General features: G+C 38.7%; 1 protein-coding gene across 4 annotated transcripts in view; it reads left to right on the plus strand.

The window, feature by feature from the left end:
* SGCZ (sarcoglycan zeta) overlaps positions 1-18,913 on the plus strand; it is an 840,425-nt gene that overhangs the window by 802,534 nt on the left and 18,978 nt on the right. For all 4 annotated transcript variants that reach the window (XR_012158659.2, XM_073341950.2, XM_073341949.2 and 1 more), the window contains one exon: positions 3,193-3,265. Coding sequence is in view for 3 of the 4 variants with exons in the window: in XM_073341950.2 (XP_073198051.1) it covers positions 3,193-3,265 (73 nt within the window). In the remaining variant the exon portion in view is untranslated. The remainder of the gene's footprint in view (positions 1-3,192; positions 3,266-18,913) is intronic.

An 18,913-nucleotide genomic window follows, 5' to 3' on the forward strand; every position in this document is an offset into this window, starting at 1 on the left:
CCGAGGAATATTTTTATACTCTTCCCTGGTCATTTGTCCAATCTTCCACTTCTTGTAAGCTTCTTTTTTGTGTTCAAGATCAGCAAGGATTTCACTGTTAAGCCAAGCTGGTCGCCTGCCATATTTACTATTCTTTCTACACATCGGGATGGTTTGTCCCTGTAACCTCAATAAGGATTCTTTAAAATACAGCCAGCTCTCCTGGACTCCTTTCCCCCTCATGTTATTCTCCCAGGGGTTCCTGCCCATCAGTTCCCTAAGGCTGTCAAAATCTGCTTTTCTGAAGTACAGGGTCTGTATTCTGCTGCTCTCCTTTCTTCCCTGTGTCAGGATCCTGAACTTGACCATCTCATGGTCACTGCCTCCCAGGTTCCTCTCCACTTTTACTTCCCCTACTAATTCTTCCTGGTTTGTGAGCAGCAGGTCAAGAAGATCTCTGCCCCTAGTTGGTTCCTCCAACACTTGCACCAGGAAATTGTCCCCTACACTTTCCAAAAACTTCTTGGATTGTCTGTGCACCGCTGTATTGCTCTCCCAGCAGCTATCAGGGTGATTGAAGTCTCCCATGAGAACCAGGGCCTGCGATCTAGTAACTCCCATTAGTTGCCGGAAGAAAGCCTCATCCACCTCATCCCCCCCGATCCGGTGGTCTATAGCAGACTCCCACCATGACATCACCCTTGTTGCTCACACTTCTAAACTTAATCCAGAGACACTCAGGTTTTTCTGCAGTTTCATACCGGAGCTCTAAGCAGTCATATTGCTCTCTTACATACAGTGCAACTCCCCCTTTTCTGCCCTTCCTGTCCTTCCTGAACAGTTTATATCCATTCATGACAGTACTCCAGTCATGTGAGTTATCCCAACAAGTCTCTGTTATTCCAATCACATCATAATTCCTTGTCTGTGCCAGGACTTCCAGTTCTCCCTGCTTGTTTCCCAGGCTTCTTGCATTTGTGTATAGGCACTTGAGATAACTTGCTGTTTGTCCTGCTTTCTTAGTATGAGGCAGGAGCCCTCCCCTTTCGCGTTCTCCTGCTCATGCTTCCTCCCAGTATCCCACATCCCCACTTACCTCAGGGCTTTAAACTAGGTTCACTGGGGGAAGGGGACCAAAGTCCTCCTCACTAGGTTAGCCAGCCTGCTTCCAAAGATGCTCTTCCCTCTCTTCATTAGGTGGAGCCCATCTCTGCCTAGCACTGCTCCTTCTTGGAACAACATCCCATGGTCAACGAATCCAAAGCCTTCTCTCCGACACCACCTGCGTAGCCATTCGTTGACTTCCACGATTCGATGGTCTCTACCCAGGCCTTTTCCTTCTACGGGGAGGATGGACAAAAACACCACTTGTGCCTCAAACTCCTTTATCCTTCTTCCCAAAGCCACATAGTCTGCAGTGATCCGCTCAAAGTCATTCTTGGCAGTATCATTGTTGCCCACGCAGAGAAGCAGGAAGGGGTAGCAATCCGAGGGCTTGATGAGTCTCGGCAGTCTCTCCGTCACATCGTGAATCCTAGCTCCTGGCAAGCAGCAGACTTCTTGGTTTTCCCTGTCATGTGAGCAGAGTCATACAATGTAACGCCAGAAGGTACCGCTGGATCATCAAATCTGACTTTCTGCATATCAGAGGCCACCAACACCGCCAAGCGCCCACACACTAAACCCGGCAATGGAAATGAGACCAAAGTAAATGAGACCCATAGGAAACTACACTATGATGTGCCACAGTCACAGAATAGGAAGGACCAAGGTTCACCAGTACTTGAGGCTTCTGCATTGACAGGGAAATGATTAAATGAGAGGTACCCAGATAATCCTGGCAAGAGATCCACACAAACATGCTGCAGAGGAACATCAAAAACCCCAGAGGTTTTACTCATCTAATCTGGGGGGAAATTCCTTCCCAGTCCCACATATGGCAATCGGTTAGACCTGAGCATGTGCACAAGAAACAACCAGCCTAGTCTTGCATAGGTCTGTTCTTCAGGGATCAAGCTGAGTGACTTAAACGTGAAGGGCACTCCAAATAAAGAACCCACTGCCAAAGTGTGGGTCAGGCTGCCTGTGTATAGTTCATATCCACAATCTAGACTGATAGAAGAAGACAGTAGATTAAGTACAGGAAAGATGAACCTATTTGGGAACAGATCAGTGTATTATTTAAGCTTGTTAGTTAAAAGAACTAGTCAAAAAATGGGGGGAGAGAGATTGCTGTCAGAAACTTTCAGCTTTTTGTTGAAAAATAAAATTTTTGGTTGAAAACCAAAGATATTTTGTTTCTCAGTTTTTCAATGAAAAGTCAAAATGATTCCATGAAACTAGATTCTTTTTGTGAAAAATTTCATTTAATCAAACCCTATTTTTCATAAAAACCCAGTTTTGACTGAAAATGGTAAAATAGCCTTATTTGTTAAGCTTTGTACGAGCATCTGAAATTATAGATGCTTATATAAATTGAGTATTCAGAAATATTCACTTATTCTGTATGCCTCTGTTTTGGGTGTTCAGCAACACACACCAGGATGTCTCCTGTTAGGCACCCAAAAATGAGGCTTTCGGAATTAGTGGCCATTTCAGAAATGTTGTCATCAGTAAATTAGTGAGCCAGTGTCTCTTGGCAAGGGAATGTAAGACATGAAAAGGGTAAAGAGATTCAAAATAGTTGGTATCTTCAGAAGAATAAGAGAGCTATGCATTTTCAAAACCTTTGAAGACCAGGTACATGATATCTCAAGCTAGACACACAAAAACCAAGGCACACAATATTACTGGACACTTCTGAAAGTTTGACCATACATTTTTGTTGTTCATACTTATGTTCTTTATCTTTTTAAAAATTTTGACCTTTAACATGATTTCTCTAAAAGTGTTGAGATGGGTACACTGATGGGCACACCAATGCTGGAAAGTTTGGACTTCTATTATTTAAGTTAACTTTGTTCTATGGATACATAGATGATTGCAGTTTCTAGTACTCCTAATACAGATTTTGACTTAAGCAATAACATTTTCTTTAATGCAAAAAATGAATGTTGAATCTGAAGAAACCTTATTGATAATGAAATGCAGAAGCATAAACAAATGAATCAACCAAGTATTTTGTCCTAGTATGTCGATTGATGGTTATAGAATTGAATGTGTTTTTGTTTTCCAGTATAATTGTACTGTATTTTATTTGTGTGTTTATTTTAGGCACAGAAGGGGCAGTGTTTGGGCACTCTGTGGAGACACCCCATATCAGAGCAGAACCTTCCCAAGACCTCAAGTAGGTGTTCGTTAAGAGTTATTTAAAATTTATTTTTTCCCAACACCAATTAAGAAATCGATTTTTATTTTTTATTTATAAAGTAATCTATATCATTTAGGCCATTAATGTATGTATATATATATATATATATTCTATTGGCCTGTTCCTGGTATATCAAAACAGCCACAGACTTCACCTACAACAGAAGGTATCACAGTCAGAGAGAAAAATATCCTGTATCACAAATGATATGCACACCCCTTTACTTTTTATAATGTAACTTTCTCCAGTGCCAGACCAATCTAAATCATAGAGTTTGGGGTTCGTACACACACTATACCTTTTGGAACAGGCTTTAAAAAAAAAAAAGTCCCGTTCAATACAGTGCTGTCTCGCAGCATGAAGCCCAGATCCTGTTTGTTTGAGCTATTGCAGGAGATAAAAGCCAAAATGTCAACAGAAAGTAAACAGCCTCAGGCTTATCCTTCAAACAATACTTCTACGGGATTTTTAAAGGTGTTTTTGCTTTCTTCAGGAATTCATTTTTAAGTAAGCCAGTCCACCTCTCCAAATGTATTCAAAGTCATTCTGAGATGGTTGCATGTGTATATGGATGTGTATGCATGAGTAAATTGTAAAAGGACAAAATCCAAAGTTTACTAGAGTCTAAAAGACCAAGAAAAAGATTATTTAGAATGACTTGCCAATGTAGGCCTTTTCATAAAGTTTATATGTGATTTCAGTGGTAGGTATTAATAATTTACACTAAATGATGGAGAGATTAAATTTAATTGTGAAACAATCAATCATAGTAGAATCTAAGGATTTTTTGTGATCTTTCCTCGCTTTACTTACATCAAAGTTGACTGCAACTCTTCCATGGTTTCTGCACATTATAAACCCTTCTTGCTATCCTGCCTAGCAACATTTACAGTGCCAGCTGTTCACTGGCTTCCAGAAGGAGGTTAGATGAAGCCCCCTCCATGCATTTAAAAAAAACATCAACCTAATATTGACTTCAGTGTGGCTTTGCATAGCCGTACAGCATGCAGGATTGGGGCCTTTATTTTTTTTCCCCCTCTCTCTCAGAAAATGGAAGTGTCTGACCAAAACTGAGCATTTAAACAGAACATTTTAAACTTAATGCAAGGCTTTTTGGGGGGGGGCCTCCAGAGAGTGCAACACTCTTTCCCCCCCATCCCTCCCCTCTGCCAAAGGCTGTTGTCTGTTGTTAAAAGTAGTTGTTGTCTACAGGTGGCAGGTGGCAGGTGTTGTAACCAGGTGGCAGGATTGCTAAAAGCGAGGAGGGCAGCAGAGACAGAAGAGAAAACACAAGAAGCTGCTGTTGTTTCAAAAAGGCATAACCAGCAGCAACAGTCTCGTGTGAGGGAGAAGTGGTACTTTTGCCACCCTAAAGAATATGGAGGATAGAAGCAGACGTACTTTGCCAACATGCAGTATCCTGGATGTGATCTTAAGGGTTCATTTGAGTAGGGCTGTATCTCCCTGTTGCCTGTGTGCATGCAAATTGCATTATCATTTATTTGCCATCACAACCCATTGCAAACTTGCATCTAAATTTCAGTCTACTATCAACCCTAGTTCTCTTTTGGCATTTATCTTGTCCGTGCTTCTCCTTCCCACTGACTATCTGCCAAACCAACCATTCCCTCAAATCATTTGTTATTACACATGCTGCAATTAATGGGAATTCCTCAACATTCTTCAGCTTGCCTTTCCCTCTTCTTCTGACATCAGATTGATTTAGAGACAACTCAAAGAAGGACGATTCAGCACCAATCATCATCAAATAAGACATTTATGAAACTGAAATAACTCCTACTGTGCACATAAGAATTCTAGTCAACAGCATTAACTTATGATTAAATTATTTTATTCTTCATTTATTGAATATGTATTATGCTCTGCTAGCTACCCCTAAATGTTCACTGCTATGTATTCATTAGGGTTCAGGGTTATTGCATTTGAAACCTCTGAAGTCATCTAAACAAAGTCAAGTTATCAACCTCTGGAATTAGGATTTTATGAAAGATGACAATATAAGTCTTATATAAGACAATATAAGTTAGTCTAGCACAGAAGATACTGGACAATTTATTAAATAATGACCTTGTATATGTAGCAAAATCCACCACTGAAACTAGAAGGTAAAATTATGACCATGTTTACTAGAGATGAGATTGAACTACAAAATTGGATGTGAACCCAGATTTTGACACCCACTAAATTAAGGTAGGGTTTTTTGTTTGTTTGTTTGTTTTTTCCAAATCTGACATTTTGGCTCAGCTCATTACAGACAAAAGGACTGGTTGCAGAATTCAGCTCTGAAGCTTGGTTCATCCTCTGAACAATGTCATCCCCACCAAAACGTAAGGGTGTTCAGACTTTGGCCCATCTCTAATATTTGCTATTAAAACGCTCCTTTTAAAAATCATACAAAATGCAGCTTTAAAACAACTGCATATTTGTCCCCTCTTCTGTGTTGATTTTTCCTTACATTTTTTTCCAAATCTAACCAGCCAGCTTTTGCTAGCAAAATGTTTTCCTACAATCCTTTGTGAAAGCTGATAAACCCCTTTAGATCAAGTCCATTGCCTAAAATATAATTGAATCTGACTTTCATTAACTAAAACATGCAGAATAAAAGAATTGTGCTTTAGAATGAGCAAAATGAATTACATTTTAATAATTAAATCTCCAGATTTCCATTGATACCTTTTCTCACTAGAATGCTGTGAAGGAACTAAACTACCAAGATTATAGCCCCAAAGTACTGGCTTTAATGATAGTAATGCATTAAAACATGGTGCACTAATGGGTAATATCTATGCACAAAAGAGGCAGCCAATGGTTATATGCTGATAGCTATGCCCTGAATCACCTTCTTAATAAGGGGGTAAATTACTTTGTTGTTGTTTCCTACCTCTGGGGAGAACTAGAAGATCAAATTTAATAGCTTTTTTTTCTTCTATGTCAAGGCTAGTATACCATTGACTATTAGCTAATCCTGAAAGCTAGTGCTGGGCATAATGAGATGGAAATTGATCAAGCAGCAAGAAACAGATAAAGCCCGTAAGATTTCATTTTGACTCTGATCAGTATCGAAGATACACAAATCCCACAGAATGGTTTTATATTTTCCACAAAGCTACAAACACAGGACTTCTCTAAGAACCTTTTTCTAAAAGGTTGTAGTAGGTAGCATGCTAACATAGCAGTGTGTCCATTTTGTAAAAGCTTGAGGCCAGAGAAGGGGTCACACAGTTTTGTCATTGAAATGATGAAGGTTGAGAGAAGCTAGGCTGAGAAGCTATTTAAAGTTGGCAGGAGAGGCGTGATCTTCTGTTCATGCATCTTTTGTTCATTCTTTTCATCCAGGAAAAGCTAACAAACCAATCTTCAACACAAAAGAGAAGATGCTATAGCCTGAGACAGTCCAAGCCCCTGCTTTTTTAAAATTATTTTTTGTAGAACGTTAATGGCTATAAACTATTGCCAGTCTCTCAAGCTATGACCAGACGGATTTTAGTGACTTTCTCGTTCTCTGACTTTTTTTCACAAATTGGTTTTCTTCCCAAGTTGATCTCACCTTCAGATAATCAGTATTTAAACTGATATGTTCCTGTGTTGATACAAATCTGTTTTTCTAATCGTATCTCTAATTGGTGAGAATAACTTCTTCCTTATATTTATACTTACAGACGGGGGTGTGTGTGTATGTATGTGTGCACCATGACCATGTCCCCCTGTATGCTCCATTTTCCCTGGTTAGTATGACAAGCTCCTGTTACTTCTGACCTTTTTTTAAATTGACAAAGAGCTTCCATTATATGTCCCTGTTTTTATATGCTTACATTTTTTTCAGAAACATTCACCTCTTGGATTGATGTTTAGGACCCATAGCGTAAGCCCAGAGATGACTATTCTTTGAAAAATATGGCCCAACTCCTTTCTGCAAACATCAAGAGGATAATAAGGTGATAAGTAACAGCATGGATTTGTCAAAAACAAATCACGTCAAATCCACCTGATAGCTTTCTTTGACAGAGTAACAAGCCTTGTGGATGGGGGGAAAGTAGTAAACGTGGTATATCTTGACTTTAGTAAAGCTTTTGATACTGTCTCTCATGACCTTCTCATAAACAAACTAAGGAAATGCAACCTAGATGGAGCTCCTATAAGATGGGTGCAAAACTGATTGGAAAACTGTTCCAAAGAGTAGTTATCAGCGGTTCAAAATCATGCTAGAAGGGCATAATGAGTGGGGTCCTGCAGGGATCAGTTCTGGATACATTTCTGTTCAATATCTTCATCAATTATTTAGATAATGGCATAGAGAGTACACTTATAAAGTTTGCGGACAATAAAAAGTTGGGAGGGGTTGCAAGTGCTTTGGCGGATAGAATTAAAATTCAAAATGATCAGGACTGGAGAAGTGGTCTGAAGTAAATAGGATGACATTCAATAAGGACAAATGCAAAGTACTCCATTTAGGAAGGAACAATCAGTTGAATGCATACAAAATGGGAAATGACTGCCTAGAAGGAATACTATGGAAAGGGATCTGGGGGTCATAGTGGATCACAAGCTAAATATGAGTCAACAGTGTAACACTGTTGCAAAAAAAAAAAAAAAAACCAAACATCATTCTGGGATGTATTAGTAGGAGTAAGCAAGACACAAGAAGTAATTCTTCTCCTCTACTCCCTGCTGATTAGGCCTCAACTGGAGTATTGTGTCCAGTTGTGGGCACCACATTTTAGGAAAGAAGTGGACAAATTGGAGAAAGTCCAGAAAAGAGCAACAAAAATGATTAAAGGTTTAGAAAACATGACCAATCAGGGAAGGTTGAAAAAAATGGGTTTGTTTAGTCTGGAAAAGAGAAGACTGAGAGGGAACATGATAGCAGTTTTCAAGTACATAAAAGATTGTTACGAGGAGGAGGGAATTGTTCTTCTTAACCTCTGAGGATAGGACAAGAAGCAGTGGGCTTAAATTGCAGCAAGGGAGGTTTAGGTTGGACATTAGGAAAAGCTTCCTAACTGTCAGGATGGTTAAATACTGGAATAAATTGCCTAGGGAGGTTGTGGAATCTTCATTATTGGAGATTTTTTTAAGAGCAGGTTAGACAAACACCTGTCAGGAATGGTCTAGATAACACTTAGTCCTGCCATAGAATCATAGAATATCAGGGTTGGAAGGGACCCCAGAAGGTCATCTAGTCCAACCCTCTGCTCAAAGCAGGACCAATTCCCAGTTAAATCATCCCAGCCAGGGCTTTGTCAAGCCTGACCTTAAAAACCTCTAAGGAAGGAGATTCTACCACCTCCCTAGGTAACGCATTCCAGTGTTTCACCACCCTCTTAGTGAAAAAGTTTTTCCTAATGAGTGTAGGGAACTAGATTAGATGACCTGTCAAGGTCCCTTCCAGTCCTATAATTCTATAATAAGCCCATTGACTTCATTGGAACTATTCCTTTACTTCAGTCAAGGACATGCTTGACTATTTTTTTTTTTTTGGAGCAGAGCCTGAGTGCTCAGCGTCTCACAGAATCAGGTATTGGGGGGCAAAAACAGCAAAATTCTCCAAAAAACCTATGTTAACCTCAGGAGGAAATCATGGGTGCAAAAACACCCCTTTCAAATCCTGTAATCTTATCTTCATCCTTCCAATTTTTGCCTAATATGCAAGCTTTTATTTATATTTAAAAAGCTTGTTATATTGTAAGGTTAGAGCCATCACAATGTAAACAACTATGCTGCTGTTCTAACAACCTAGCATTTCAGAAACCTATCTCCAATCAACCAATAGCAACAATACAGGAAAGTGTGAACTTCAGACTAGTTGCAATCATTTAAAGGCTAACATCATTTAAGCACAGAAGATTTTTCTTTTTTCTTTTAAAAACAAGAATATTACATTTTAAAAATGTAAATGCAACATTTCAACTTCATTGATAAAATCACCAAAAAACAAGAAATGCAGAGCTTGAGTTTGAACAGAAACGCTAACTTGTCACATTACACCTGTGTAATTTTTATCAGGTTTTTCGGTTTAAATGTGCGCATCATAAAACTTGTGTTGTGCATCATCAAGGATGTGCAGTGCAGTTGAGTCAGCATTGCTACTGAAACCTTAATGTTTGCAGTTCCTGTCTTTTTGTGATTTTAACTGTGCAGGCTTAATGTTGGATTGATCTAAGAGGCTTTTTTATTTAATCCACATTTATTTTCCTTAATCTCTTTTAGTGTTACATTTCATTTTAGACACTTTATCATTCTAGTTACTCTTCTTTGCAATCTCTCAATTTTCTCTATCATTTCTATTGTATAATGCCCATATTTATGCAGAGTATTCCAGCTGTAGTCTAACCAGTACAGAATAAAGGGAAATGATTATCTCTAGTTTTATTCTGTCTTCAGTGGCTCTGAAGATGGAATTCACTGTCAAAAAGGAAGAAAGAGCCACTTGGCTCCCCTCCGGTGGCATGGTCTGCTGCCAAAGAACAGAAAGAAATGTCTGGTCTCTACTTTCAGATAACTGAAAATAAATTGACTTACCAAATCTTTCCTGGTTTCAGAGTAACAGCCGTGTTAGTCTGTATTTGCAAAAAGAAAAGGAGTACTTGTGGCACCTTAGAGACTGTGGCACCTTAGAGACTAACCAATTTATTTGAGCTACAAAAGCTTATGCTCAAATAAATTGGTTAGTCTCTAAGGTGCCACAAGTACTCCTTTTCTTTTTGCAAATCTTTCCTGACTCTTGTTTTCAAAAACAAAAAGGTTTGGTTGAGTGCAAGTGCAACAAACTTGGAAGTGTGCGTTACAGATTCTCCTCTGTGTCTGGTGATAAAGCAGGTTGGAAAAACTTCAACAGAACCATTTTCTATAAGAGAATGCAGTTCCAAAGATCAATACACTTTGTAAAATTGTGTCAACCTCCCTGAAATTTCATTTTGGAGTAAAACTGGGAAATGACGTTCCCAACAGTGTCAAAATGTTCTATTTCAATGTTTCAAAATGAAACATTTTGATTTATTGTTTTGAAATTACTTTGTTTCAAAAATATAATTTGTATTATATTCTGTTTTAAAATAGAATATAGAGTAAAAATTCAAAATCAAAATAGAACTGGATGGGACCTCAGTAGGTTGAGTCCAGTCCTCTGCTCTAAGGCAGGACTAAGTATTATCTTGACCATCCCTGACAAGTGTTTTTCTCACCTGTTCTTAAAATCTTCCAATGATGGAGATTCCATAACCTCCCTAGGTAATTTGTTCCAGTGCTTAAGTACCCATTCAATTAGGAAGTTTTGCCTCCTATCTAACCTAAATCTCCCTTGCTGCAATTTAAGCCCATTACTTCTTGTCCTGTGCTCACTGCATAAGGAGAACAATTTATCCTCCTCCTCTTTACAACAATGTTTTATGTACTTGAAGGCTATTATCACGTCCCCACTCAGCCTTCTCTTCTCCAGCCTAAACAAACCCAAATTTTCAATCTTGACTCGTACGTCATGTTTTCTAGACCTTTAATCATTTTTGTTGCTCTCCTCTGGATGTTCTCCAATTTGTCAACATCTTTCCTGAAGAACTCCAGTTGAGGCCTTATCAGTGTTGAGCAGAATGGAAGAGTTACTTTTGTCTTGCTCACAGCACACCGACTAATACATCCCAGAACAATGTTTGCTTTTTTTGCAACAGTATTACGTTGTTGACGCATATTTAGTTTGCGATCCACTATAAGTGTATTCTCTATGCCATTATCCAAATCATTTATGAAAATATGGAATGGAAACAGTACCCAAGACAGATCCCTGTGGGATTCCGCTCAATATGTCCTTCCAGCTTGACTGTGAATCATTGATAACTATTCTCTGAGTATGGTTTTCTAACCAGTTGTTAAACCATTTGTTGGTTGACTTGTCTAGCCTATATTTCTCTGGTTTGCTTATGAGAAGGTCATATAAGATACTATCAAAAGCATTACTGCTTCCCCTCTATCCACAAGGCCTGTTACCCTGTCAAAGAAGGATATTAGTTTGGATTGACATGATTTGTTCTTGACAAATCATGTTGACTGTTACTTATCACCTTATTATTTTATACATGCTCAAAAATTGATTGATTTGTTCCATTATCTTTCCAGGTACCATAGTTAAGATGACTAGTATATAATTCCCTGGGTTGTCCTTATTCCCCTTTTTATAGATGGGTACTATATTTGCCCTTTTCCAGTCCTCTGGGATCTCTCCTTTCCTCCAAGAGTTCTCAAAGATCATTGCCAATGGCTCAAATACCTCTTCAGCCAGTTCCTTAAGTATTCTAGGATGCACTTCATCAGGCCTTTCCAATTTGAATACATCTAACTTGACAAAGTAATTCTTAATTCCTTCCCCCCCCATTTTAGCCTCAGATCCTACCCCATTTACACTGATGTTAGCTGTGTTAGTCTTCTGATCACTGTTAACCTTTCTGGTGAATACTGAAGCAAAAAAATGCATTTAACACTGCAGCTATTGCTGCGTTCTCTGTTATTGTCATTACCTCCTCATTGAATAGGCCTACCCTGTCCTTTTGCTTCTAATGTATTTGTAAAATGTTTTCTTCTTACCTTTAAAGTCCGTAGATAGTTTAACCTCATTTTGTGCCTTACCCTTTCTAATTTTGTCCCTACATGCTTGTGTTGTTTTTTTCTTATATTCATCCTTCATAATTTGGCCTAGTTTCACTTTTTAAATGAATGAAGTATTTCAATTGATTTGCAACTATTCTATTTTTTTATTTATTTTACAGTGAATTTTGAACTTGTTGGAACAAAGCTATAGTTCAAAATTTTGAAATCATTTGCAAAACAGATTTTCCATCCTCCACTCAGCTCGTGGATATGAAACTGTTAGAGAGCTTTTGCTTAAGCTGTAACAGCTTATGATTTTTAGCACTGAAAATCTCCTGTTCATTCCCCGGTATATTAGCCAACATGGCGGCTATCATGCAAAAGATTAAAAAGAAGCTTTTGCTGCTGCTTTTTCTGAACTAGTTCATCTTTGTTATCCCTGTAAAGACTTAGAGCAATACCCCTACCCCTTGCAACCAGACTTTGCCTCCCTCAGTTAAAGCATACAAGATATGTTCTAAAAGATCTTTTCCTGTTTCACATTTTCACTTGGCAAGGTAATGTTTTCATTTTCTAATGTCTGATGTAAACCAGTAAGACTGTTTTTTTTCATTATTTTTGATGTGTTAGCTTTGTGCAAGCAAGTATGCTGAATCATTCTACTGTCACGGTTTCATTTAAGTCCTACTAAACATTAGGTGGTCAATTCAGAATGTTGTAATGATGAGGTTTTCAAGTACTAACATGTTAGATATTAAAAAGCAAAAACAAAAAAACCTTTTTTGTGTGAAAAATAAGATGACAATACATTCAGAAAGGTTTTTGAAAACTATCAAGTGGTTGCCAGGCTTTCTTGGGTAAAGGATGCACAAGTGACCTGCAGCGAAAATCATTTAAAGGCTGTTATTTTCTCCCATGCCCAACTCTCATCCCTGGATCTATCATAAATTATTATAAACCTAATGTAAATAAGTTTCTGTTGTAAATTTAGATTCCATATTAATAGCTGTCTCATTTACTCTACTAACATTGACTCTTAGCTGCCCCTTAAAATGCCCAACATTCACTTAACTTTCTTGGTTGTTTCCATCCTCCTCCAATGTTCCAGGTTTTTTTGTTTTGTTTTTATACTTCCTTGTCTTTTGGGTTGTTTCCCTGTATTCTCATAAATCATTAGACATCCTGGGGATGCCCTTGCTCACTCTGTAATCTATAGATTCACAGGCTAGGCTTTTTTAACTTTCCTCAAACCTCCTGGTCATTCCTGAAGCTTCATTACACTTGATGGATGCTGTATATTCAATGCTGTTGCCCTCTCCAACACTTCTCCAGACTTCCTTTTTGTCTCTTCACTAATTCTCTAGTACTTGTAATAAATAAAGATAATGACACTTTCAGAGCCTCTCCTATTCCATTTTATCTCTATCTCTTCCTCTTCTAACTTTCAGAAGAGATCCTGCAGCTTGACCTTTGAAGAAGTGCTTTTCCTCCCGACCTGTGTAGGTCTATTAATATTCAAGTATTCAGTTACTATGATAATGCAGATCCACTATAATGAAGTAATGGAGTTTGCAGTGCAATTAGTATTCAGCGCTTAGTCTAGTGAGTTGGTTTCTAGGTTAATGAGAGCTTTAGGAACTCTAAAGGTGACAATGACTTGTCCTACAGCCAATGATATTGGTTAGATATCATAGAATGTCAGGGTTGGAAGGGACCTCAGGAGGTCATCTAGTCCAACCCCCTGCTCAAAGTAGGACCAATCCCCAATTTTTGCCCTAGAGCCCTAAATGGTCCCCTCAAGGATTGAACTCACAACCCTGGGTTTAGCAGGCCAATGCTCAAACCACTGAGCTATCCCTCCCGCCTATGAAGGTGGACATAACAGCAAATGGTACAGTGACTGCCTTACTGTCCTGATACTGAGTCACAAGGGGTTCATCTTTATTTAAATGTGTTGTCAATGACCTGTAAAGTTAAATGTGGAAAGTATAAGTGAAAAATTCATATTTACTGGTTTTCAGAAAGGGGTACCCACTATTTCCATAGGAAATCCACTTCACTCCTTTGATGAGATCACAACACCTAGGGCCAGATTCTGTCCTTGAATGTATGTGTCAGGCTGCCACTGAAGTCAAAGGGAGTGATGTGTGCATCTGAGGACAGATTTTAGCCTTTATAATACAGCTGATGATCAGTGAACAGAATTAGGATTCTATGAGTCTGGCATATAGATGTATATTTCTTTCCCCTTTAATTCCAATAACACAATTGATTTGATCCTGGAGTTACTGCATTCTAGTGGTTACAAATAATTATTTTAAATGTCATGTACAGATTTGAAACTGGTATCCAACAAGGTCCAGGAAAATTGATCTTCAAGGCAATGTAGTAGGTTAAATAAATCAAGAAAAGATTTTTTTCAGTACATTTGTTCTATAACATTTGACATATTTTTTTTAAAAAGTGGGTGTATTCAACTATAATAAATATTGTAAATAATAGCATAAATAATGGGAATAGAGTAAAGAAATCATTTTAATTACAAAAGCACCCTGATTCCCACAGCCAAAGCACGTAGGGCAATAAATTACCTTTTCATAATAACGATAAAAAACAAATATTTATGTGAAACAAGCTCATGAATGAATGCAAGTTCTAGGGTGAGCCATGAGTTGTGCAGAGTCAACATCTCTGCTTGTCAGTGTTAACCCCTTTAATATATTTTTTCTCTGTCCTTTGATGTAATTTGTACTTCCTGATCATTTTCTTTTAGTGTGTTGCTATTTATCAGAATTAAAGTGCACTTCTACCTAATAATGTCACAGTTCAAACAAGTATTTTTCAATATATAAGGTGACTTTTGGAAGTTTAGGGACCCCAACTCACCCTGCCCAGCTGGACATATACATCGGCGGGGAGGAGGGTGGGTTGAAAGTTTCTGCTGTAAGAAAAGGGAAAGGCTGCTGCTTCTGCTTGAAAGACCCATGCAAGGGATTCCCACACCAAAGAACTGGTAATTCTTGGGTGGGGCTAATATAGAACATCCTTCCTGACCAAAAAGAAACAAGACACAATTATAAGGCCCTGCTGCCCTTTGCTGTCCTGCCTGGAGAGATGGGAAATGGCCTCTGTCCCTATTCCAGGTGTGAGTAGGTGAATTATAGTTCAGAGATGCCTGGTGGAGCCCTCACCTTTTCTCTGCTCCCGTTGTGTGGCATATCAAAGAGATGCAGGGTGAGGAGTAGAGAATGTGTAGCACGAGGCTCCCCAGCAATAGTGGGCAAACTAGTGCTATAACTCATTCACTGAGGTCTCTGCTATACTTCTTTGCCAGCTTTTAGTGAGATGGGTGCTCTCCCACTGACCCCCACATCTCAGGTCTGCTACATGTGTTGTCTTTCCCTGTCCTCCCCCTCAACTGTGACTGTTTGGGGTGAGGTGGCACTCTCCCTGGAAGCCTGTCAGTTCTTCTGGGATTATGGGAAAGAGCACACGTGCTTCTTCCCGGTCCCTTTGCTAATTGCCCCATCTGCTGTCTCTCCTGTCTCTTGGAAGAGTATGACATAGATTGGGGTGATTTTTTTAGGGGACTGAGTGGAGAATGGGCCACAAGTGTGCTCTTTACAACCCTGAGACATCTTTTCCTAGAGAGGAAAGAGGTTCTCACTCTGCTCTTGCCACCCCAGTTCTAGAGAAACTCCCCTATGCATTGGCTCCTCCTTCTCTATCAACCTTCAGGAGAACCACAAAAGTTTTGCTGCCGGGGGGATGTTCCACAGTTTAGATGGCAAGGTCAGGATTTGGCATATCATGTTGCTATCTGATATATATTACTCTCAAAAGACAGATGGTCAAACTCTGTGGTAACTTGCAGTCCTATTCAATTCCATGAGATTGAATAAGGGGTGTAAATCAGTGTTGAATACGATCACAGTACCATTAGAATTCGTATGCAGTCCGCCTGAATTTCTCATATTTCCCTATTCCCTTATCCTTTGCTGCTTCTTCCCTTTCCTTGCTTTCTGCTTTTTGTTTTCCTAATGATTCTCTTTCATAATCCATGACATTGTCACTGTAATCTAGGATGTCGAACATATGCCAGACTGGTTTCTCAGTGCCAGCATGTCACATTAGAATATGTGTAACTGTGATCAGCCAAGTGTTTTATTTCGATCTTCAATCTGTGACATTAAAATAAGGTTTGGATCTGATAGGCTACATTCATTTGATCCCACTGACAGAACATGGTGAACAATTTATCCAGTCACTGAATATTTGCCTGGCACTTTTTCATATCTTTATTGAGTTGTTGATTCAGCTGCCAATCTAAGACAATTTTAGTGCCCAGAAGAACCAGTGGATACATCACATGGTTGACACACTTCTCTCAATATGCCAAAATCTTCATAACGGGTACCTAGTAGACAAGATGGATTTTTCTTTTCTTTTTATTGGTGGATCTTTACTCTTGTAATACTATAGAAGTCCACAAAATAATACTAACTGAAAAAGAAAAGAAAAGAAAAAAGGTTGGTTAAACTCACAGATAAAGGGATCAAAGTCTTGGAAATGTGTCATCTTGGGACTCTTTGCATTAAGACCAGTTTGAAAGATTCTGGATTAGGGAGGGGGAAGTGGATGCCCTTCTTCATGTGTGTTTTCTGTTTAGCAGCACATTTTTAAATACTCCCGTTCCTTTTTAGCAGACTTAGCCTACAGTGCTTTAAGTTTTACTAGCTACTTGCACATGCTAGAGAGAAAGGACTCCGGTGATACCATGGGAAGAGAAATTAGAGGCCCTATCTATACAGACTGAAATGTGGTTTGGTGGTTCTACTGAATAGTGTGGGCTGGATTTTCTGCTCAATGGGCCCAAAGCAAATTGAAGTCAATCAGATTCCCACTGGAGAAGTCCCGCTGTGTTGGGAGAATCTTTGCCGATGTAAAGCCAGTTGATATAACCCTATACCAGCTTCCCTACCAACTCTGTGTAAGGGGGAGGACAGAGACGTGTACGTGGTGGACTGGTGATGAGACAGACATGGAAAGGGTTAGGGTGGAGCAGAGGCCCCTATGCCTGATCCTCCACCAAGGTAAACTCCATTAGACATGTTAGATTAGGCTCCCTAGTGCTCTGTATTCCACTGTGTGGCTGAGGATCATGGACCCACAACCAGCTCACTGTGAATCAGGGCCTGTATGTTTTCTGAGCAGATCAGAAGGAGGAACAATAAGGAAACAAAACAAGAACCCCTAATAATTTTTTTCAGCTGAGGGTACCTTGAAATTGCATGAGATGGAAAAACTCAGGTCCTGATCCCTTACCCATCATATGGTATTCTTGGCCAAATTCAGATGTGAGTAATTAAATTATGCCTTCCTAAATTGCTCCTTGTAGCTGAAGTATAATGCTGCTATGGACAGATGACCCATTTCACCCCAAAAGGGTTGGCCTTCAGAAGCTGACAAAGTGATCCTCTGGGCGAAAGGTTTCATGTAAATGTAAGATTGATGTAAGAATGTAAATGTAAGAATCACACAGTGTCTCATGTAAATGTGTTTCATGTAAATATAAGAATCACACAGTGTCTGGGTGATTCAATTCACTAGTGGCTCATCAATCAGTCTTCTCAGATCCAGCACAATGGAATATCCTAACTGTAAGGTTCATGTGTCATTTCAATTTAGTGTCACGTGTCATTTGACCTTTGAACCAAAATATTTAGGTTGGTTTAATCTGGATACCTGTTGTGTCTGAAATTGGCAGATTAAATTTTTAAAGATCCTTGTTTTAAAAGTATACTTCTCTTTCCTGCTACATTAAGGTGTCTGTCTAATAACACAGGAAGTATAAAGTTTTCTGCTTTGTCAGATCTGCTTGTTGTCTTGGGTAGAAAAAAAAATGAAATCATGGGACTAGGAAACACTCACAGAAGTAAATGCCACTCTGACAGGCCCTTAGTAAATTTGAAAGGAAAGCAGATTCTTGCTCCAGTATTCAGAAGAGACCTTTGCTGCCATTTAAATTATACATTTTAGAGACCTAAATATGATATCATGCAATGTTGCAATAGGTTTATGGCAAAGATCAAAGCTTTTAGAAAATAGGACTGAAACAAACAAGAAGTGTTATTCTACATCATGGGTCTGATTATCCCCTTGCAACACCTACTGAGGAAAAAAATCTCTCTGAACATATAGGCTTTTACTTTTCTAGTTGATAGTTTCAGGTCACACAGCCCCTAAGATTCTTTCCAGATGTATAATAAGTAAAACAATAATAAAAGTACAGAAGCAACTGTAAAAAGATAGGAAAAATAATTTGTGCTAGCAGATAGCTTTTAAAAACTAAACTGCAAATCTCAGAAATTCATCTATACATCACATTGCTGAAATTAATAATTTCCACTAATTACTTAAATGCTTTTGTTTTCTGAAAATGCTCAAATTTCTTTCAGCTGTGCACAGAAATACAATATTAATAGCTTCTTCGGGAATTCATTGTTCAGATCTTTTATATTCATGCAATCAGTCACTTACCAGTTTCATAAAACTGGTGGAAATTTGACTATTCATGTTGAAACTAGAGTTGACAATTCTGAGCAGCACTGTGGCATGTTTATTGCAAATAATTGTTAGTGATCCTATAGAAAAGATTACAGTGCTGTGAAAGATATTACCCAACACAGATCAGGATATGCAACACTATACCTGCTACTGGAAAACTTCCAGGAAAAATCAATTGTGGTTTAGATTTTCTGAAGCCCGCAGTAACGTGGAATTGTTAATGTCATCCATTCAGTGCAATACATATAACAGAGGGCAGTTGTATCCTCCTGAGTAAAAGATGATAAAGGTCTTCAAAAAATCTCTCTCATTCTTTAACACAAGATCATGTGTTCATGTTTTGCATTTGACTTTAAAGACAGGCATCTAAAACGCTTAGTACCTGATCATGTCATATCTGAACAATGTATTTAAGTTATATTTTTACTTCCAAATAATTGCTTTCAGATTTATTCCCATTGA

Source organism: Lepidochelys kempii, chromosome 4, assembly GCF_965140285.1.
Source record: "Lepidochelys kempii isolate rLepKem1 chromosome 4, rLepKem1.hap1, whole genome shotgun sequence".
Lineage (NCBI taxonomy): Eukaryota > Metazoa > Chordata > Testudines > Cheloniidae > Lepidochelys > Lepidochelys kempii.